At 46.3% G+C, this 23,781-nt stretch overlaps 1 protein-coding gene and 1 non-coding gene across 3 annotated transcripts; one reads left to right on the top strand and one right to left on the bottom strand.

The window, feature by feature from the left end:
• The first annotated feature begins 5,229 nt into the window (after positions 1-5,229).
• Positions 5,230-13,989, top strand: LOC113875539 (zinc finger protein OZF-like). 2 transcript variants are annotated; one of them, XM_027514010.1, is made up of 4 exons: positions 5,230-5,506; positions 8,167-8,205; positions 9,066-9,192; positions 10,442-13,989. In XM_027514010.1, exons 1-4 carry the CDS (start codon positions 5,474-5,476, stop codon positions 11,914-11,916), a joined length of 1,674 nt encoding a protein of 557 aa, XP_027369811.1. In that variant the 5' UTR covers positions 5,230-5,473; the 3' UTR covers positions 11,917-13,989. The 2 variants fall into 2 exon arrangements, with proteins under 2 accessions (XP_027369811.1, XP_027369812.1); XM_027514011.1 differs by lacking the exon at positions 5,230-5,506 and adding an exon at positions 5,526-5,883.
• Positions 13,990-18,065: 4,076 nt separating this feature from the next.
• On the bottom strand, positions 18,066-18,137 carry TRNAE-UUC. Its single transcript has one exon. It is a non-coding gene; the product is annotated as a tRNA-Glu (tRNA).
• Positions 18,138-23,781: the final 5,644 nt, after the last annotated feature.

Below are 23,781 nucleotides of genomic sequence, written 5' to 3'. Positions count from 1 at the left end.
TCATTTCACTTGCTGATTGAGGATCAAGGTCTAATCTTGTCTGAAATCTTGGTCCCATTTGATTCTAATCGGTTTATGTTGAGGGCTCCCTGGTGGCTCAGACCGGTAAAGCATCTGCCTGCAATGTGGGAGACCAGGGTTTGATCCCTGGGTGGGGAAGATCCCCTGGAGAAGGAAATGGCAATCTACTCCAACACTCTTGCCTGGAAAATCTCATGGAAGGAGGAGCCTGATAGGCTACAGTCCATGGGGTCGCAAAGAGTCAGATATGTTTATGTTGTGTCCTTGGGCTATGTCATTCTTTTAAAATTTGTGCCCTGCCTGCCCCTTTCCCTCCTGTTACAGTTGGATAGCATCACCGACTCGATAGACATGAGTTTGAGCAAGCTCTGGGAGTTGATTACTTTGCCAACAAATGTCCATCTAGTCAAGGCTATGGTTTTTCCAGTGGTCATGTATGGATGTGAGAGTTGGACTGTGAAGAAGGCTGAGTGCCGAAGAATTGATGCTTTTGAACTGTGGTGTTGGAGAAGACTCTTGAGAGTCCCTTGGACTACAAGGAGATCCAACCAGTCCATTCTGAAGGAGATCAGCCCTGGGATTTCTTTGAAGGGAATGATGCTGAAACTGAAACTCCAGTACTTTGGCCACCTCATGCGAAGAGTCGACTGATTGGAAAAGACTCTGATGCTGGGAGGGATTGGGGGCAGGAGAAGAATGGGACGCCAGAGGATGAGATGGCTGGATGGCATCACTGACTCGATGGACGTGAGTCTGGGTGAACTCCTGGAGTTGGTGATGGACAGGGAGGCCTGGCATGCTGTGATTCATGGGGTCGCAAAGAGTCGGACCCGACTGGGCAAATGAACTGAACTGAACTGAACTGGGAGTTGATGCTGGACAGGGAAGACTGGCATGCTGCAGTCCATTCGGTCACAAAGAGTTGGACACAACTGAGTGACTGAACTGAACTGAACTGAAACTGTAGCCCATCAGGCTCCTCTGTCCATGGAATTCTCCAGGCAAGAATACTGGAGTGGGTTGCCATTTCCTTCTCCAGGGGGATCTTCCCCACCCAGAGATTAAACCTGGGTCTCTTGCATTTCAGGCAGATTCTTTACCATCTGAATCACCAGGGAAGGCAGATGGTAAATGCCTTTGTTGTTGTTGTTCCTCGTCTCTGGCAAATGCTCTTGGCAAGTGCCAGTTTGTAGTTGACATCAGCGAGGAATGAGGAAAAAGGTGCAGCCAAGGAGAGAGCTTTGGGTTGTCCACATGGCATAGAGGTTCTTACCAAATAAGACTAGGGGTTTAGAATCTTCCATCACAACCCAGTCATGTTCTTTAAGGTCATCAATGGCTTGAGAGCCAGAGGCAGCCAGTTGATCTTGAGGTTTTATATGAGATTGAAAGCAACAGTTAGAAATAGACATGGAAAAATAGACTGGTTACAAATAGGAAAAGGAGTACATCAAGGCTGTATATTGTCACCCTGCTTATTTAACTTATATGCAGAATACATCATGAGAAACGCTGGGCTGGATGAAGCACAAGCTGGAGTCAAGATTGCCGGGACAAACATCAATAACCTCAGATATGCAGATGACACCACCCTTATGGCAGAAAGTGAAGAGGAACTAAAAAGCCTCTTGATGAAAGTGAAAAAAAGTTGGCTTAAAGCTCAACGTTCAGAAAACTAAGATCATGGCATCTGGTCCCATCACTTCGTGGCAAATATATAGGGAAACAGTGGAAACAGTGGCTGACTTTATTTTTCTGGGCTCCAAAATCATTGCAGATGGTGACTGCAGCCATCAAATTAAAAGATGCTTACTCCTTGGGAGGAGAGTTATGACCAACCTAGACAGTATGTTAAAAAGCAGAGACATTACTTTGTCAAAAAAGGTCCGTCTAGTCAAGGCTATGGTTTTTCCAGTGGTCATGTATGGATGTGAGAGTTGGACTGTGAGGAAAGCTGAGCGCCGAAGAATTGATGCTTTTGAACTGTGGTGTTGGAGAAGACTCTTGAGAGTCCCTTGGACTGCAAGGAGATCCAACCAGTCCACCCTAAAAGAGATAAGTCCTGGGTGTTCATTGGAAGGACTGATGCTGAAGCTGAAACTCCAATACTTTGGCTACCTAATGCAAAGAGCTGACTCATTTGAAAAGACCCTGATGCTGGGAAAGATTGAGGGCAGGAGGAGAAGGGGACGACAGAGGATGAGATGGTTGGATGGCATCACTGACTCGATGGACATGGGTTTGGGTGGACTCTGGGAGCTGGTGATGGACAGGGAGGCCTGGCGTGCTGCTACTCATGGGGTCGCAAAGAGTCAGACACGACTGAGGGACTGAACTGATACTGATACTGAAATCTATTGCTCACTGGGAAAGGTGGAGAGAGTCCCAATCTTGAATCACTGAGGCTTCCTGAGGGATGAAGTCTATGCTGCTTTCCAGGGGTAGGGCTCTGTGGCCTCTCAACCTAATGAAATTTAGTTGATAGAGGTCTCTGACTTGACAACCATTTGTAAGTGAATTTAAAGTATAATATGTGAAACAATGCAACCAAATACAGCAATCAAGAATATCTTTTATCTAGGATTTCCTTGGTTGTCCAGTGGTTAAGACTCCATGCTCCCAGTACAGAGGGCAAGGGTTTGATCCTTGGTTGGGGAGCTAGGATCCTGCATACAGGGCAATTAAGCAAAAAAACAAAAACAAAAACAAACAAACAAAAAAAACGGGGGGTTGGGTAGAGATTAACATGGAGCTCCCTGGAGTAGCGCATGGCAACCCACTCCAGTATTCTTGCCTGGAGAATCCCATGGCCAGAGGAGCCTGGCAGGCTACAGTCCATGGGGTTGCAAAGAGTCACACACGACCGAGTGACTAACACTAACATGGAGCTGGTTAGTTAACTAATTAACTAACATTAATTTCACAGTTTGTTGTGATCCACACAATCAAAGGCTTTGGCATAGTCAATAAAGCAGAAGTAGATGGTTTTCTGAAACTCTCTTGCTTTTTCAATGATCCAACGGATGTTGGCAATTTGATCTCTGGTTCCTCTGCCTTTTCTAAATCCAGCTTGAACATCTGGAAGTTTAGGGTTCATGTACAGTTGAAGCCTGGCTTGGATAACTTTGAGCATTACTTTGCTAGCGTGTGAGGTGAGTGCAATTGTGCAGTAGTTTGAGCATTCATTGGCATTGCTTTTCTTTGGGATTGGAATGAAAACTGACCTTTTCCAGTCCTGTGGCCACTGCTTTATTCTTGACGTCTGGTTTCTTGACTATGCCAAAGCCTTTGACTGTGTAGATCACAACACACTGTGGAAAATTCTTAAAGAGATGGGAATACTAGACCATCTGACATGCCTCCTGCAAAACCTGTATGCAGGTCAAGAAGAGTTAGAACTGGACATGGAACAACCGAGTGGTTCCAAATTCGGAAAGGAGTATGTCAAGGCTGTATATTGTCATCCTGCTTATTTAACTTATATGCAGAGTACACCATGAGAAATGCTGGAATGGATGAAGCACAGGCTGGAATCAAGATTACTGGGAGAAATATCAATAACCTCAGATATGCAGATGACACCACCCTTATGGCAGAAAGTGAAGAATTAAAGAGCCTCTTGATGAAAGTGAAAGAGGAGAGTGAAAAATTTGGCTTAAAACTCAATGTTCAGAAAAATAAGATCATGGCATCTGGTCCCATCACTCCATGGCAAATAGATGGGGAAATAGTGACAGACTTTATTTTGGGGGGCTCCAAAATCACGGCAGATGGTGACTGCAGCATGGAATTAGAAGATGCTTGCTCCTTGGAAGAAAAGTTATGACGAACCTAAACAGCATATTAAAAAGCAAAGACATTACTTTGTCAACAATGGTCCATCTAGTCAAAGCTCTGGTTTTTCCAGTAGTCATGTATGGATGAGAGAGTTGGACCATAAAGAAAGCTGAGCGCTTTCTTTGAAGAATTGGTGCTTTTGAGCTGTGGTATTGGAGAAGACTCTTGAGAGTCCCTTGGACTGCAAGGAGATCCAACCATTCCATCCTAAGGGAGATCAGTCCTGAATATTAATTGGAAGGACTGATGTTGAAGTTGAGACTCCAATACTTTGGCCACCTGATGCAAAGAGCTGATTCATTTGAAAAGACCCTGATGCTGGGAAAGATTGAAGGTGATAGGAGAAGGGGTCAACAAAGGATGAGATGGTTGGATGGCATCACCAACTCGATGGACATGGGTTTGAGCAAGCTCTGGGAGTTAGTGATGAACAGGGAAGCCTGGTGTGCTGCAGTCCATGGGGTTGCAAAGAGTTGGACACGACTGAGTGACTGAACTGAACGGAACATGTTAATTAGTGCACCCTTTGCACCTCCCTACCAGGTAAAACTATGAACTTTGACCTGGTCCAAAGGGTAAATATTCCAAGGACTCAGAAAGAATGCCTGAAACTTGCCACAATAAAGGGCTTACATCTTCCTCTAGTGACGGCCTTGGCACTCAACCCCGTTCTACCCTGTTAGGCTACCATACTCTAGCTTATGAGTACAGCTGCAATTAAAATTCTTTGTGATACAAACCTCTCTTTGCCTTTAAAAGCTCCTGACGTTTATTCCCTATCAGGACACCTTTAGTGCGGCTATTTGAACGTGTTCGCAATTGTAACTCTTTGATCCTATGTAAACGTGTTGGGCAACATTATTGCCTCTGGGGTTTATTTAGGTCCACAGCACCCGTTACAGACTTTATTATCTGACCATACGGTTTTCCTGTTCGCCAGTAATGAAAAACACCGAGATATTTTGTTTCATATAATTTCCTTTAAATTTTTTTCCCTTCAAATCATACTGACTTGATTTTACTTACTTTAAAATTTCTCCAAGATGTTCATAAAAAGCAATAGAAACTGAGGACTGTGGCTACTCTCAGTCTTTTCACGAGGGAAAGGCTTGTTTGCTAAACCTGTATTAACTTTTAGCTGAGAAATGGTAGTTAAATCAGAATTTTCTAAAGATGATACCTAGAGACTTTCTTAGGTCTACTTTTTAATCCGTACTTTCGTCAGAATATGGTAAGGCGAGACCCGGAGGGTTTTGTAACTCAAACCGGAAGCGAGGGAACTACACTACCCAGAAGACCACGCGCCGGTCAGCCCTGTTCTCCGCACCAATGAAGCCCCCCAAACTCGGGCTCTTCCGGGATTGTGAAATAGGAGGGGGTGGGATTTCCGGCGTCTTTTTGATGGCGGTCGTTTGACGGCTTTTGCTGCCGACTGCAAAACCGGAGACTCTAGATAACTGGGTGCAGCCGGCCTTAGAGAAACTGGGAAGAACCCAAGGGCCGCCGTCCACAGTGCACAGGAGTGAGCGGATTTCAGGACACTTTCAGGATTTTCGGCCCAAGTCTCCGCCATTATCTCGCGCGTCTGCTGGCACCACTGCGCCCACAGGGTCCTATGGCAACCGACGCGCTGCAGGACCCGGCCCAGGTGACAGTTCTGTCCCCGGATCCTCAAGCCCCCATGAGGGTCTCCTGCTCACGGCGCCGCGGCTTAGGCCCGTCTGCAGAACTTTAGGCCTGCGTGTGTGGCGGTCCCGTTTCTGACACGCTGTGTGCTGAAGTGTGGAGTGTTAAAGGCCGTGGGCCCGGCACGTGCTGATCCTTGGAGGGGCACACGAGCCAGAGCATTAGGGAAACTTGGGGTTGGAGTCCTCTCTGCAGAGTCTGAGTGAACTCCAGGAGTTGGTGATGGACAGAGAGGCCTGGCGTGCAGAGATTCATGGGGTTACAAAGAGTCGGACAGGACTGAGCAACTGAACTGAACTGAACTGCAGGGACCGGGCATATAAAGAGTCAGTCGTCTGGGTCTGTTGGGCCGACAGCATTCTGGGAGGCATGGAGGGTTGCGAATAAATTAGGAAGACATTTGAGTTTTAAAGTATTTCAAAGCCAGCTCCGAGGAGTACAGATTGGGGAGGAGGAGATGAGAGTGGAGGCGGGGAGACCTGGAGGAGGCTTCTGAGTTAGAAACCGAAGAATAAGGTGTTGTATGGACTAGAGTGGTGGGTATGGAAGTTGCTGACCTGAAACAAATAGCCTGCCCTGTATTTAGCACACAAAAATGGGCTTAATTTTTTTTTTTTTTTCCCCAGGATCATTTGGGGAATTGCAATTGGGGTATGTGACTATGGGGGAGCTAACACTTTTATAGAGATTACAAAGGGAAGTTAAAAGGGTCGTAGGCACCAAAGAGCGCATGGCTTTTCATTGGCTGAGTCCTTTCCAGGAAAGAGGAGACTCTTCTTCCTTTGGAATACCATTCTTGTCTCTGGTCAGTGAGGGCTCCCCCTTCTGGTGTGCCAACTCTCATTGAGGTTTCTGTTTATTAATTATTAATTTTTTCCCCCAAAGGAACGTAACAGATAATATTCCTAATAAGCCTTACAGGTATTTGGCACGATTGCCTGGTGAAGTAAATGTGGCTCTGAGCTAAAGACAGAGTAAAGGACAGTAAAGGTTTTCTTTACGACCTGAGACCGCACTGATGTGAGAAGTCAGTTTTAGGGGGAGAAGAAAAATTGAATTTGAGACATGCTATTTCTGAGATTCCAAAATTGAGGTAATGTAGAGGCTGGTAGAATCTATACTCTGGAATCGAGGGAGGAGGTCACTGGCTCAAGGATGTCCTTGTGGTGACACCTAAGTCTGGATCTCAAATTTAGGTGGGAAAATCTTTTCACTTTCCGGTGAAAGGGGACCTGAGATGAAAGAAGAGGTGGGGCTGGAGAGCAGAGTGGGTAGGACTTTCAGATGCTGCCTGAAAATGGGAGGATCCTGAGGCTCTAGGGCTTTCTAAGAAAGCAAGGGTGGGTAGGAGGTGGAAAAAGAGGGGTGAGGTTGTGTACATTGACTGTGATGAATACTCAGCCAGCTGACTGTCTGTTCCTTTTGGAGCCACAAAAATTGGGTGATGCTGACCAGTCAGTCAATCTTAGGTTCAGTCAAGGGCACAGGTGCCTCAGCTCTTCCAGGAAACTACAAGGTTAAAAATGTATAGATTTAACAAGTTAATCTTGTGTAAGCAAGTACTAACTGTTTAAAATGAGAATGAATATCTGTGCTATAATAATATACATATGTTTAGGTTTTATCTTGGCCTCCTTGGAATTTCCTAGCTTTAGGACTAGTCTTTGTTACAGCTTGCCCCTGTTTCGCACAGGCGTTTATTTATAATTGAGGTGACTTAGGATTGGACTGGTCACCAGGAAGAATAGAAGGTTAAATTCTCAGCCCCATGTGGAAGTTCCCAAGAATCAGAGGGGAACTGGAGATTATGTATAAAAATTGCTAAGGAATGAAATTCAAGGAGCCTCAAGATCGCGGAACACCTTGAAATGATGGAAATCCTGGGAGGGTGGCATGTACTGAAAGGGCCTAAAACCCCTTCCTGCCCTGCACCCCCCACTACCTAGACCTACACATCCCTTCCATTGGGCTGTTCTAAGTTATATCCATTACAGTAATCCAGAAGGAAGAAAAGTGTTTTCCTAGCTTTCATGTGTTATTTTATCAAATTATCAATACTGATGGATTCAGGGGAATCCCTGAATTTGTAGCTGGTGGGACAGAAGTACTGGTAGCCTGGGGGCCAGGGATTGGAACTGGCTTCTCAGAAGAGGGCAATTTATGGGACTGAGCTCTTAAACTTATGGTCACGTATTTTAGGGAGTGTAATAATAGGAGTGAATTCTATCATGAAATCAAATAATTGGTGGTGGAAAAGAGATACTTTGTCTCAGAAAGCCTTGAAAGACATGTAAGGAAATCCTGATTAAAAAAAAAAAATTATAGAAATCTTAATCCTGTGTTATGTCATAGTGAATCTTAGCCTGGGAGAGGTTAATAATGCATTTGATGTTTACACATTAGGAGATAGACCTCTTAAGTGTTGCCCTTTTACACCTGAAGACACTGAGACTCAAGGAGGTTGAGTCTTTATCAAAGACTATCTGAGTTGTCAGGTTATAGCTCTGAGGTCAGAGGTCAGCCTGAGATGACTCATCTGCAGGAAAGGGAAGGGAGGACACAGCTCCGCCTTTCCATCCTCACCAAGATGACCCTGATCTCAGGTCCTTCCTCTTTTCACAGGTTCCCATGGTAGCAGCAACCTTTATGGTCCCTGGACAGGTAAGTAGAAGAAGCCCCAGTACCTCTCCTGACGTCATCCCACCCCTGGTATTGACACACAGATACAGGAGACACAGTTGTCCTGGGGTTGTTGGGCTTTAGTTCTGGCCCTGGGGTCACCTCAGGCACAGACCTGTGAAGTGGTACTGAGGTGGTCTCCTGTATCCACTGGAGAAGGTGAGGTGGTGAGATGTTCCTGGGACTGGAGCCAGCCTGTCCGTGTGCCTGGAGGTGAGACCAAGTGGGGCGTGTCCAACAAAATGCAGGACCCAGAACGTGGGTGGATAAAGACAGCAGAGCCTTTCCTGGGGTGGCAGCCTGAGGAGCTGGATGATTTTCTGCTGTGCAGGATGAGAGACAGTCGTCTGACATAACACCATGACGTTTGCCTTTAGGTGAGAGTAAGGACACTGTGTCTGAGACGGGAAGTGAGAAGTAGGAGTGATGGGACTTCCTTGGTGGCCTAGCGACTAAGACTCTGCGCTCCCAATGTAGGGGGCCCAGGGTTCGATCCCTGGTCGGGGAACTAGATCCCACATGCCCCAAATAAGAGCTGGTGCAGGCAACAAAAAGTAGGAGTGATGAGAAGGACTGTCCAGAATTACGTATCCTTGTGCTGAGTCTGAGATGTGGCAGGGGTGCCTCACAAGAGGTGTCAGGTGTACAACTAGACACACATCTGGAGATCAGGTGGGGGCGGGGTTCAGGTGTGAAGATACTCCTGAGCAGGTGGACAGCAGGTGGACCATGTCAGATTCCAGGCCCTGAGGTCACAGTGTTGGTGCCATGAAGCTTGGGGTGGGTGGGGAGGGTGTTTTGGTTACAGAGGCCGCTGTGAACTCGTGTCCCCCTCCTGACAGGGCCATGTGACCTTTGAGGATGTGGCGGTGTCCTTCTCCCAGGAGGAGTGGGGGCTCCTCGGCGAGGCTCAGAGACTCCTGTACTATGACGTCATGCTGGAGAACCTGTCCCTGATAGCCTCCCTGGGTAAGAACTGCATCCACACACACCGCTGTGCTGGGCTCGGCCCTGCTCTCTGCTTGGCTCACTCCAGCCTCCCCAGGCTGGGCTGTGGACACTGACTGCTTCCTTCCCTGGCTTCCTGGCGTTTGAGCTTTGTGCCCCAACCTCTGCATGTCTAGTCCTGTATCACATGCCCTGATGCCTTTCACAGAAGAGTTTGGTCTTGGAGGCTTGTGAACTGTCCACTTGCAGTTTGCTTTGCCATCACTTGTGTGTTGACTGTTCTGAGTGGAAGATCTGTATCACAGGTTTTAACCGTTTTTGTGTGTACTGCCTGTCTCAGGAATTAGAGACATGTGGTCAGCATTTATGGTCAACACTAGGTTATTTGTAGGAGACTACTTAAGGTTCTAGTACTATATATATGTATATATATATATATTTTTTTTTTTTTCCTGAGGTCTGTCAGTGGTTGATTGACCCTAGGCCAGTGTTTCTCATGACGGCCCCATTTTCCCTTCAGGCCTTTGATCTAGTAAGTTCCATGGTCACCCACCCTGACCTGGGGATGGAGGTGGCCCTGGGTGCCTGATGAGGTGGACACTTCTCTAGTCACTGGAAGAGGGTTCCTGGATCCTGGGCCTGGTGCGCAGGGGCTGCAGGACTGCACATCACAGGTCATTTCTATCCTACAGGGAAATGCCCTTTGCTCACTAGGGTTTTAGTGCCCCATTCCTCAGGTCACGCTCTTTTCTTTCTTTTCCTCCCTGTTTCGACACTCGGCCCACTTGGCCTCTCACTGTGACTTCTCCCTCAGTGTCCTCCACATCTCCCTGTTCCCTCTCTCTTTGAAACGTTCTCCAGTATTATGTGTTTAGTATATCTTATATGTTTAATGTATTTTTAAAGTTGCATGTTTACTTGTATGGTTTTTGAACACCAGGCAAACAGGTATAATTGCATTTTCCTGGATTAGGACACACGTTCTACAGAGCTGACACTTGTCTCCACCAGAAAACCCTGCTGACTGCCACTGGCCAAGGACTGAGTTGCTCCAGTGTCTCCTCCTGGCACAGCTCCATATCCCGTGTTCTCCTTGGTTTGAAACATTTCTATTTCTGTGACCACCAGGGGCCGAGAAATGCACAGTATCCCCTTCTACCACTTCACCCTTCCTACCTTGTTTTGAACACAAACCCATGGGCTCATTCCTACATGTGTCCTTCCCCACCAGAGTCTCCATACACTTTATCAGCACTTTTTATGGTTTCAGGGTGTTGGCATGGAGGAGATACCGAAGAGGCCCGTTCTGACCAGTGTGTTTCTGTAGAACGAGTGACACGAGACAGGAACCCACAGGTGGACTCCTCTGTCCTGAAGGCTGTCACTCCCACTGACATGTGTACCCTGGTGGAGAAAGCCCTGCCCTCTTCTGGGGCTTCTGGGAAAATGCTCACTTCTCACTTGCAGCAGCGCCAGACACAGCCAAGTGCAGAGAAGCGGCTCAGGAGGGATGAGAGCGGGGCCTTGCTCGTGACCAGCTGCAAGATCTTTGTACCTGACACTGTGTTCACATGTGGAGCGGTTGAGCAGGATTTCCTCGGTAGCCTTGGCTTTCTCCAGCACCAGCCCTCCCACGATGGAGAGCATCCAGACAGAAGCGGGCAGCGCAGGGGGGGCTCTCACCCTGGGCAAGGGCATTACAAGTGCAGCGAATGTGGCAAAGGCTTCAGTAAGAAGTACAAATTCACAGAGCACCTGAGAGTTCACACTGGAGAAAAACCATACAAGTGCAATGACTGCGGGAAATTCTTTAGACTCCGGGGGGGTCTCTCTCATCATCGGAGAGTGCACACAGGAGAAAAGCCTTTCGATTGCGGTAAATGTGGGAAAGTCTTCATCTACAAATGTAAGCTTGTTCAGCACCAAAGAGTCCACACTGGAGAAAGACCCTATGAGTGTCAGGAATGTGGGAAAGCCTATGCCCGCAAGGATTCACTTGTCCAGCACCAAAAAGTCCACACTGGAGAGAAACCTCATAAGTGCAGTGAATGTGGGAAGCTCTTCCTGTACAGAAATAAACTCCTTGTGCACCAGAGAATCCACACTGGAGAAAAGCCTTTTAAGTGCACTGAATGTGGGAAGTCCTTTAGTTACAAAACAAGTCTTATTATCCACCAGAGAACTCACACTGGAGAAAGGCCTTATATGTGTGGTGAGTGTGGGAAAGCTTATGTCAACAAAAAGAGTCTTATTGTCCACCAGAGAATCCACAGTGGAGAAAAAGTTTATGCCTGTAAGAAATGTGGGAATTTGTTTATGAGCAGCTTTGCCCTCAACAAACACCAGAATGTTCACACCTCACAGAGGCGTTATGAGTGCAGTGAATGTGGGAAAGGGTTCAAGAGGAAAATCACACTCGATGAGCACCAGAGAATCCACACTGGAGAAAGACCCTATGTGTGCAATGAATGTGGGAAAGCCTTCAAGCTAAAGAACACACTAATTAGCCACCAAAATGTCCACACTAGAGCAAAGCCTTTCCAGTGCAGTGAATGTGGGAAGCCCTACAGTAACAAAACAAGTCTTATTGTCCATCAGAGGATCCACACTGGAGTGAAGCCTTTTCAGTGCAATGAGTGTGGGAAGCCTTACAGTTACAAAACAAGTCTAATTGTCCACCAGAGAACCCACAGTGGAGAAAGGCCTTATGCGTGTAGTTCTTTGTACACAGCTCCAAGGTCATGATCCAATGTGTGTGTGCGCGCGCGTGCACATTCAGTCACTCTATCATGTCCAACTCTTTGCAACCCTGTGAACTATAGCCTGCCAGGGTCCTCTGTCCACGGGACTCTCCAGACAAGACTATTGGATTGGGTTGCCATTTCCTACTCCATGGGATCTTCCGGCCCAAGGGATTGAACCCATGCCTCTTGCATTGGCAGGCGGACTCTTTACTACTGCGCCACCAATGTTCACACTGGAGAAATGCCTTCTGGACTCATGCTTTCCTTCACTTGAGTTAATATCTGGTAGCACAACTCCTTGTCATAGAGTAAGTGAATGTTAAACTCATGTAGGGTCAGTCCAACTCTTCTAAAAGTGGTGGTGTCCTTTTATAGTCTCATCAGAAGCACCATAAGCCAAGTTCCTGTTCTTTACATTCTTAGTTGGTATGTTCAGGCTTTCCTGTTTTAGTGACACCATAGTTGCATAGTGGGACCAAGTGATTTTAATTTGCATTTCTCTAATGATATGATGCCAAGTGGTCTTCCATGTGTTGATCTCCAACCACATATCATTCTTGAAATTTCTGTTCATACAACTTGTTCTAATTACTGAGTTTTGACATTTTGTCATTGCTTACTGATTAAGGTACTCTAATGGAAATATTTAGCAATACAGTCTTCAAGAATTGGTTTTGTCTTTTCAATCGCTTATCCAGAGAAAAAGTTTTTAATTTTATTGTGGTCTAATTTGTTCATTTATTCTCTTTACTTTTTCTCTTGCTTCCTCCTGTAACTTTTATGGTTTGGGGATTTTACTGATGTAAGGGAATTATTTTCAGTTTATTGTGGAGATTATTTTTTAAAATATGGACACCCAATTCCTGCCATGATAGTAAGTTAAAGATTATACCTTTCCCCCTGAATTGCTTTAGTACTTCATTGAAGGTCAATCATTTATGTATGTTTATTTTTGGAATTTCTATTCTGTTGCATTTACCTACTTTATTTATATCAGTATTTTCATGTATTGACTAATTTGTTTTCATAATATGTCTTGAAATCAAGGTTGTGTACTCCTTTGACTTCCCTTTTTTATTCTTCAAATTCTTCATAGCCATTCTTGGATCTTTGCTTTTCATATGAAGTTTAGAATCCACCTTCTAGTTTATACAGTACAAAAATCCTACTAGGAAATTGACTGGGATTGCATTGATTTGTTTTTATTTTTGATTTTTGGCCATGCTGTGTGGCTTACAGGATCTAGAGTCCCTCAACCGAGGCAATGGCAGTGAAAACACAAGAGTTCTAAACCAGTGGACCATCAGAACATTTCCTTAATTTTCAATATAGGAAGAAATACTGAGTGTCCATCTCAATCCATAAACATGATACATTTCCTTCTATTTAGATCTTAATTTTTGTTAACAGTTTTTTAGATTTCTTTCTATTGGTCTTGCATATGTGTTTTCTAAATCTGGTAATACTGTGAATGGGAATTAAATTTTCTTTGTGAATTGTTCAGTGCTAGTACACCGAGAGAGATATCAAACTGCAGACAGAAGCAATCCTTCTTAATTATTTTATAAATAACACCTACAAAAATTATTATAAATACTGTATTTTTGAACCATTATTAAAATATTCCTATTAGCATAAAAGAAGGACAGCTGCTCATTGTTCTCAATTCAGCATTATCCTGGAGTTCCAATTTCACTATAAAGCAAAATAATAAATACGAAGCAATTGGAAATGAGGAAATAAACCATCCATAGTATGTCCTTAGTTTTCATCTTCACTAGTGGTCCAGATATGGACACTCAATTTAATGACTGGACTCACCATAAACTCCTTACTTATTTATTTTTTTGTCACCCATTTGCTGCCCTTACTTCCTTAGGAACTATCACCTTCTATGACACTATGCAACTTAAATAGAAGAACTGCTTATTGTATTTTTCTATCAAATACTAAATTCCAGCAGGGAAATACGTATTTAAATGTTGTGCATTGACATATTCCATATTTCTAGAAACATGTCTGAAACTCCTAGGATATATATTAATGTCTTGAAATATAGAACAAATTGAAAATACATACTTATTCATTTATACAACTGTGAATATGCTTTCTAACTCTCCTCACTCTGCTTTTTCCTTCAGTTTCCCTGCCCTCAGTGCTGAGTTATGGGAAGAAATCATGTTTTGCAAAAAGCCTTTAAATCAATTAAAAAATCCCCAGTAGGCATTTTCCTTCCCTCACTGATTAGAACTCAGGGGTTTTTTCCCCATACATTCCCATGGGATTTTGATTATTTCAAAAACCAGTTTCCCACCATCAATTTCTTCCACTGATGACAGATATCTATCACACGAAGCATTTTCCATAACTCTTGGTAGTTACAAGCCCCATTTTTCAGAATTTGTCTCCATGCCCTACACAAACAACTGTTGGTGCACTTACAGGTGATCACTTTGCCAGGGCCAGATCACATCATAGGGGGTCTAAACCTTTATCTCAGGCTTATGTGCCCTCACTGCAGATGCACAGAGGTTGCCATGGCAGACCTTGTCCTGGGAGCAAACAAATTTGGTAAGTATCTCTTCATTTCAGGTATCTGATTCTTAGAAGATGTTTATCTCAGGAAACCCAAGATTAACTGTTCTTTAAATTTTACTTACTGAGGTTCAGTTCAGTTCAGTCACTCAGTCGTGTCTGACTCTTTGCAACCCCATGAACCACAGCACGCCAGGCCTCCCTGTCCATCACCAACTCCCGGAGTTCACTCAGATTCACCTCCATTGAGTCAGTGATGCCATCCAGCCATCTCATCCTCTGTCGTCCCCTTCTCCTCCTGCCCCCAATCCTGCCCAACATCAGAGTCTTTTCCAATGAGTCAACTCTTCACATGAGGTGCCCGAAGTACTGGAGTTTCAGCTTTAGCATCATTCCTTCCAAAGAAATCCCAGGGGTGATCTCCTTCAGAATGGAATGGTTGGATTTCCTTGCAGTCCAAGGGACTCTCAAGAGTCTTCTCCAACACCACAGTTCAAAAGCATCAATTCCTCGGCACTCAGCCTTCTTCACAGTCCAACTCTCACATCCATACATGACCACCGGAAAAACCATAGCCTTGACTAGACCCAGCACAACAAAAATAATAAATTATAAATTTTTTAAAAGGGGTTGATCCAAATGAATGAAAGCAGAGTCCTAACCACTGGACCATGAGGGAATTCCTCCTCCCTTGGATTTTTAAACTGAAATACTTATGGTGAAAATCAGTGATTCACAAGCTGAGACCCTGTGTGTGCTTTACCCAGTTTCCCTAACAGTAAGACTGTGTTATGACACCACAATGGTTTGACTTGGTTACTATCCCCTGAACTTATTCAGATTCCCCTATTTAGATTTGTACTCAAGTGTGTGTGTGTTTATTCCTCAGGGCTTTTATTTTTATTTCTTGGCCACACCACATGGCACATAGGGTCTTAAGTTACCTGGCCAGGGATCAGACCAATGCCTTCTACAGTGAAAGTCAGAGTCTTAACCACTGGACTGCCAAGGAAGTCCCTCCTCCAGGTTTAAAGCCACTTTTCTTTGTCCTAGATGTGCCATCAATATAACATACAGTCTCTCTCACTTTTTCTTCAATTTTACTATTGATTTTATGGATTTTTAAATTCTATTTTGATTGAATGCTGTTTAAACATTATAGAAAACACTTAAATTTCTACAAACTCAAAACTATAACATAAGAAAATGTGATAACTTACATTCCTGTCTTTCCAAATTGTTAAATCTCCGTCCTATATATTTTTACTTCTACATGACTCAAAAAATATGGTATACTTTGTACACTGCTCTAGACTATAGTTTTTCACTTAAGAATATATCCTGGGAACTTTCCTGGCAGTCCAGTGGTTAAGATGTTACACTGCCACTGCAGGGGGCACAGGTTCAAACCCTGACCGGTGAACAAAGATTCCCCTAGGCCATGCAGCATGGCCAAAAAAGAAAATCCACAAGTAAGTGCTGTCCTACTGAATTTGTCTTTCTGAGTCTGACTTATTTCACTGAGCATAATACTCTCCAAGTCTATCCATGGTGTTGCGAATGGAAATTTTTCATCGTGTTTGATGGCTGAATAGTATTCACTTTCACTTTCTGTATTCCACTGTATATGTTTTTTTGTTTTTTTTTTTTGGTAGACCCCATAAAATTTTCTCCATAGATCAATTTTCAGTTCAGTCACTCAGTCATGTCCAGCTCTTTGCTGACCCCATGAACTACAGCATGCCAGGCCTCCCTGTCCGTCACCAACTCCCAGAGTTTACCCAATCTCATCTCCATTGGGTCAGTGATGGCATCCAACCATCTCACCCTCTGTCATCCCCTTCTCCTTCTGCCCTCAATCTTTCCCAGCATCAGGGTCTTTTCAAATGAGTCAGCTCTTCGCATCAGGTGGCCAAAGTATTAGAGTTTCAGCTTCAACATGAGTCCTTCCAATGAACACTCAGGACTAATTTCCTTTAGGATGGACTGGGTGGATCTCTGTGCAGTCCAAGGGACTCTCAAGAGTCTTCTCCAACACCACAGTTCAAAAGCATCAATTCCTCAGCACTCAGCTTTCTTTATAGTCCAACTCTCACATCCATACAGGACTACTGGAAAAACCATAGCCTTGGCTAAATGGAGCTTTGTTGACAAAGTGATGTCTCTGCTTTTTAATATGCTGTCTAGGTTGGTCATAACTTTTCTTCCAAGGAGTGTCTTTTAATTTGATGGCTGCAGTCACCATCTGCAGTGATTTTGGAGCCCATAAAGTCTGACACTGTTTCCCCATCTATTTGCCATGAAGTGACGGGACCAGATGCCATGATCTTAGTTTTCTGAATGTTGAGCTTTAAGCCAGCCTTTTCACTCTCCTCTTTCAGTTTCATCAAGAGCCTCTTTAGTTCTTCACTTTCTGCCATAAGGGTGGTGTCATCTGCATATCTGAGGTTATTGATATTTCTCCCAGCAATCTTGATTCCAGCGTTTGCTTCTTCCAGCCCAGCTAGATCAATTAGATCAATTTTATTTTACCCTTAACTTGGAGTAATTTTATTTCTTTTTATTGCCTCGTTATGGTGACTATAACCTACATCTCAATATTAAATAGATGTCTAGTTTTACTAAAATTTTCAGTATGCTACTGAATCCAAGTCTTGTTTAATTTGCCTTACTTTTCTACTTTCTTTTTTCCCCCCTACTTACTTAAGGGACAATATGCCATTAAGTTGAAGTCATACTTTTTGAATATGTGTTTGATCTATGAATTTAAAAATTATAAATAAAAAATATAGGTGCAGTCCATAAAAAAAAAAAAGTTTCACAGCAAAAGCTAGACTGGTGTTTGAATAACATCTAGATGTCATACACCCTAGTCAAGTTGAATATAAAATTAATCATCACAAGTCCAGCTCTTCTCAATTTGGCATCCACAGAAACTCAAACCATTCCTATCCTCCAAATAAAGACAACAAGGTCATACTTCCACCTAACATGATACAACTATCCTATGTACGACAGAAAATACACTAACATTTTCTACAGAAAGAATGCAGATTCCTTGGGTGATGGTCACTCTTCTGCTTGATATGCTACAACCAAATACTATGATATATGGGGACTTCCCTGGTGGTCCAGTGGTTAAGACTTCACCTTCCAATGATGTGGGTTCAATGCATGATCAGGAAGCTAAGATTCCACATGCCTAGTGGCCAAAATACCAAAGCATAAAACAGAAGTAAATAGTATAAATTTAATGATATATAGTGAATAAATATTAAGATGTTAAGCCAGCTTTTTGGGGGTTTTTTTGGCTGTACTAGGAAGGAATGATGCTAAAGCTGAAACTCCAGTACTTTGGCCGCCTCATGTGAAGAGTTGACTCACTGGAAAAGACTCTGATGCTGCGAGGGATTGCGGGCAGGAGGAAAAGGGGACGACAGAGGATGAGATGGCTGGATGGCATCACCGACTCAATGGATGTGAGTTTGGGTGAACTCCGGGAGATGGTGATGGACAGGGAGGCCTGGCGTGCTGCGATTCATGGGGTCGCAAAGAGTCGGACATGACTGAGTGACTGAACTGAACTGAACTGAACTAGGTGACTTACAGGATTAGTTCCCTAACCAGGGATTGAACCTGGGTCACTGCAGGGAAAATGCAGAATCCTAACCACTGAACTATCAGGAACTACCCAACACTACTTTTGTTATATAAGGGGATGAAAGAAGGAAGAGAAAGATATTGAACATACACACATATTCATGGCAAAAGAAGGAAGAAATACTTATGACATTACAGGTTACTATCCTCATTTCTATATGGTCAAAAAACCACAACTAGTATGTATCTCTTCTGCAACCCATTCCAAATCCTTTGGTTCTCAATACCACTTCAGATACTCCTTTTTTATTCCCTAGTAGGTGACCAATCATTCCTTCCTGAAGGGTCTGGGCTATGAGTTGTCCTGCCTAAATAAGGCTGTTATAGTTCTCATTGACCTTAATCATGGGTCACAATAAGACACCTTCAGGGGCCTCTGCATTCCAGACACACTTCCTTTGTGCAAGTAGCAGTGGGAAATAGAGTCCAATTTGCTCCTGGTATCAGACTGAACCACCGGAGCCAACACAGTCACTCTCTCCCTGTTGATTCAGAAGTCTGAGGAGCACAAAGTGGCTGATGGGCAGGGTCACCTTCCAGGACAACGGAGTCGTTCTTTTGCAGCAGTAGAAGCACAACTCCCATTAGAACGAAGACCTCTACACAATCAGCGCTTCGTGGGGACGGAAAGCAAAAGGGTCCCCTCGTGCCTCGCTGTGGTTAACTGTCAGTGGTGCCACTCACGTGTCTGCCACTTGCTTCCACGCTAGGGGACAAAGAGTCTGAGCTGTCATTTGATGATTCTGAGCATATACAGCCTCCCGAGAAAGCTCTTCCTGGCCCTCCAAGGACTGTCCCACGCAACCCACCAGGGCCCCCGGACCATGTAAGGGTCATGCCAACCAGGGGGCCTCTCTGCTGAGACTGTGCTGGTCAGGGAGATCCCTTGTGGCACTGATGACAAATGCCATGAAGATCTGCCTGACCCCCGCCCCCTTCTGAGAATAGCCCTGCTAACTGAGCTGTGAGGACACGTGACCCCACCACGTGTTGGGTCAGTCAGCTTCCCAGCAGAGGAGTCAAGAACAGGGACCTCAGACTGAGCCTGAGGGTGCTGAGCACTGGGATGAGGGCTGGTGTTCAGAGGGACACTGCTTCTATCCCTCTGATCCCTGCTACATACACAGATCAGGCAGGAGGAGGAGGGGCCAGCAAACTGCAGGGCCCGTGGGGAGCAGGAAAGGTGACTCCTGTGACCTTCTGATCAGCCAGAAACCAGGAGGAGCCTGGGGTCCCCAAAGGTCTAAGAGCTGAGCACGTACCCAGGGAGACCAGGAGCCCGCAGGTCTCCAGCATCACCTCCCGGAACAGGGTCCTCTGGCCCAGGTCAAGTTGTCCCCACTCCTCTGAGGTAAAGGTCACGGCCACATCCTTGAAGGTCACCACCACCTGGAGGGTCAAACACAGCAGCACTGGTGATGTGCACTTGGGTGGGATCAGGCCTGTCACCGTGGTGCTGGCGAAGGTGCTGAGACCCAGGCCTGAATCATGAGGCCTCTGATGGCCAAGTTCTGTGCTGGGTTCAGGGGGAAGCAGATGCAGCCTTGGGACATAAAGCAGTTGTGGCTGAGAGGAAAGCCTCAGGTGCAGGAGGCCACGGGAGAGGACACAGACAGTGGTGTTCCACGAGGTCTGGGGGCAGAGGGAAGTGCTCTGGGAAAAATGCTCGAGACGTAACTCCAACAATGGCCACAGCAGCGACAGCACCGGAGCTGCCCTCACCCTGTCGGAGGGCCTGCCCAGGCGGAGGGCTTCACACGCTGACATTCAAGTGACTGCAGATCCCTTGCTCTGGGCCAGAGATCCAGGGTTCAAATGAAGAGTCTGAAGTCTGACGCTGGCAGTGTGACCATAGGCACAACATCTTTTCATTTCTCCAAGCATCAGTGTCACCATCAACACTATGCTCATTCCCACTGTGCCGTGATTCTGAGAACTAAAGAGAAAATAACATGTTCACACACCAGATGTGGGAGGGCTGGCACAGTGAAGTGTCATGTCCTTTTTGACTTTTACTAATCCCCCCACTTGGCACACGAGGTAAAGGCCATCATCAACTCTGTGTCTCAGGCAGAGGCCTGAGGTCCAGGCAGCTCCAGCAAGTCAGCCACAGGGAATTCCCTGATGGTCCAGTGGTTAGGACTCCATGCTTCCACTAGAGGCCACAGGTTTGGTCCCTGCTTGGGGAACTAAGATTCCACATGCCTTGCAGGAAAAAAAGAAAAAAAAAGGGGGGGAGGAGAGGAAGAGAAGAAGGAAGGGAAAGAAAGTCAGTTACAACCTCAAATTTAAGGAAGGATGTGAGATTTGAACATTCAGCAAAAGATGGCAGAGAGTTTCCAGAAGATGGGCAGGTGGGAGCCAGGGGTATCTCAGCCAGAAGGAAAATGGCCAGGAAAAGACTATCCTAAGAGGAGACACTGAGGCACAGGGAGAGGGGAGAGACAGCCCTGCAGAGATCTGGAATCAGACAAAACGAAATGCAAGAGCAAAGGCTGTACACTGGGCAGGAATGAATGCAGTGAGCAAGGGAAGAACAGAAGGGGGAGAAGTGTGGAGGTAAGCAAGGGGCAGAGCTAGTATAGCCCTGTGGGCCATAGTTGGGAGAAAGACTATTGTAAGTGTGACCTGAGCACCTGAGTGGGAGACCCATTCATTCACTCAACCATTTGTTGAGCCCCTTTTACAGGCTCAGCTGCTCTATGTCTTAGCAGAGAGCAGCAACAGGTGCTCACACTCTGGAACTGGAAAGAGATCCTAAACAAGCAACTAAATAAATGGGCACCACCATGTCAGATGCTGGGAAAGACTGAAGGCAGGAGGAGAAGGCAATGAGAGAATGAGATGGTTGGATGGCACCACCGACTTGATGGATATGAGTTTGAACAAGCTCCGGGAGTTGATGATAGCCAGGGAAGCCTGACGTGCTGCAGTCCGTGGGGTCGCAAAGAGTAGGACACGACTGAGTGACTAAACAACAGCCATGTCAGAGGACCTAAAGGTTCCGAACTCAAGAAAACAGAGACGACTGAGGTGACTGTCTACTTGTGACTGGGCACCGGGAAAGCCTCTCTCGGGACAGCGGATGGGAGTGATTCTGACATAAAGTGAGGAAGGGCGTCAAGTGGGTGGGAAAGTAACAAATAAGACAAGTTCTGACAGTGATCAAGACTATGATGAGGGCACTCAGGGCGATGGCTATGCAGTTACCCTCTTTTGCAGGACCTCTTTTGTTTTTATGTCCAAAAGGACCCACATTCCTGTACACCATCATACCTGACCATTTGAACAGACTCACTTGTCAAATACAACCAAACCACAAACAGGAAGATAGATTTACGACTGTCAGGGGGAAGCTAGATTCACTGGCTGTAAACTGAAAGGTAAATTCCTTGGCCTGGGCTCCTGGACTGTCCTTACACCTCTGTCCTAGTAGAACAGCAGTCCCCAAAGTGCTGCAGACAACTGCTGTTCTTCCCCATCCCAGTCCTTATCTTTATAGAGGATACAGGACACGGAAGCCCAAGGGTCAGATTCCCCCAGGGATGAGCCTCTGCCACCAACATGGGCTCAGGAGGCACCTCCATGAAAAGAGAGCCAGAGTGATGCTCCCTGGACCGCACTGGACACGGGAATACACGTCAGGTAGCTCATGCGCGTTTTCTAGTTCTTTCAATCCAGTTGGAGGAACTTTAATATAAAAGCCAAGGGCAGCAGGGAAAGTTGCTCAAGGTCCTATACTTGGGAAGGAGTGTGGCTGAGACATACAGAACGGTCTCCGGACTGTGGGGTGTGCGCTTTGCCCTACGAGTCCTTCCACACCAGCGGCATGGTGTCAGGGGGATTCTAGAAGACACTTCCTCTCCCTTTTACACCGCGTCCCAATCACTGACAAAAAAGAATTCGCTTACCAATGCAGTAGTCGCGGGTTCGACCCTTGAGTCAGGAAGGTCCCCTGGAGTGGAAATAGCAACCCAAATCCCGTTTACAGATCCTAGCGAGTGCGGGGACACCAGCCTCGAAAGGAAAATCCTGCTCTGGCGGCGCAGGAAGTCCGGCCTCAGACCACGCGAGCCGGCAACGCCCCTCTCATTGACGTCATCAGCCTGGCGCTCCCAAACGTAGCAGAGGCTTCTGGGTAGTTCTTTTTCAGCATCCCTCCAGGAGAAAGGTGTCTCCAGAGGACCCTGGGGCCCAGAGGTCTGGAGAAGAGCTGGCGGAGGAACTGCAGAGGCTCTAGTGAAGGAGGCGAGGCATGGAATGTTCCTGAAGGCGTCCCTGTTGTGTTTTCTGCGTCTTGTCTTTTAAGACCCTTGTAACATAAACTTTTAAATTTTTAAAATTTATTTTTAATGGAAGGATAATTGCTTTACAATATTGTGTTGGTTTCTGCCATACATCAACATGAATCGGCCATAGGTATACGTATGGCCCCTCTGGCTTGAACTTCCCTCTTTCCATCCTATCTCACCCCTCTAGGTTGTCACAGAACACAGGTTTGAGTTCTCTAAGTCATAAAGCAAATTCCCAGTGGCTGTCTATTTTACATATGGTAATATATGTTTGTATTATAAAATATTTAAGTTAAATATTCTGCCTCAGCGTTCCCGCAGACTGGCTGTAGGAACCCCGCCCGGGTGACCAGATACACAAGAGCGATGCAGCTGTGGCCCCAATTCAAGCTTCCCTTATCTCCCCCTGTGACCTAGTGATATTCCAACACACCAATGAAATCCCCTCATGACTGTTACCTGTGTACACTGCCCTGATCCCCAGTAATAGCACTCATCTAGGGGACCCCCACTCTTCTGGTTTGTTAGCAGCCCCCCACCCCCAGGTGCTGGTCTCCATAGACTGTAGCCGGTCAGGCTCCTCTGTCCATGGGATGCTTCAGGCAAGAATACTAGAGTGGGTTGCCATTTTTTCTTTCAGTGCATCCTACCGACCCACGGATGGAAACTTCCTCTGTGTCTCCTGCATCCGCAGGCGGATTCTTTACCAGCTGAGTCATCGGCATCGGCCCTCTTTCGAGCCAGGGATACTGAGGGAATACTAGGAACGCAGTCGCAGGGGTTGTTTATAAGCATACCCGACTTCTGCACTGACACAGGAGCCCCCTAGAGTCACCTGAAGGAACTCGCTTTTTATCAATGAACTTCCCACACCCGCCCCTCCGGCCTGCTCCGGGGGGCCGTCGGAGAGAGGATGGCCGCTTTCTGCTGTCCCCTCGGGGAGCCGGCCTCCAGTGAGGAGTCCGTTTGGCACCCGTTTGATCGGCTCTCGTCGGACACCAGCCACCGAGCCAAGGGCCGAAGCGCTCAGAAAGAGCCGGCGCGAGGAAGGGACCGTTCTCACTGGGACAACAGTGCGCGCGCCTCCAGCACGTCCAGCGCTCCGAGAAGCCTCCCTTCCCAGCGAAGGAGTGACCCCCAAGCTGCCGGCCCCTCTAGCCCAACCTTCCTGAGCGTGGTCTGGAGAGCCCGCGGTGGAAGTCAGCCAGGGAACGGCATCAAGAGAGACTGTCTTGGTCCCGCCGGCGCAGGCGAAGCAGGAGGACGCCACGTGGTGACAGGTCGGAGGAATTCGGGGGCGGAGCCCGGGGGCGGCGGGCGGTCTCGCCTTTCCGCCCACGGCTGGGCTGCTCGCAGTGCGGTTGGCAAGAACCAGTCGC

This window comes from Bos indicus x Bos taurus, chromosome 18 (assembly GCF_003369695.1).
Source record: "Bos indicus x Bos taurus breed Angus x Brahman F1 hybrid chromosome 18, Bos_hybrid_MaternalHap_v2.0, whole genome shotgun sequence".
In the NCBI taxonomy this organism is placed as follows: Eukaryota; Metazoa; Chordata; class Mammalia; order Artiodactyla; family Bovidae; genus Bos; species Bos indicus x Bos taurus.
This window is presented reverse-complemented; position numbering and strand designations above follow the sequence as displayed.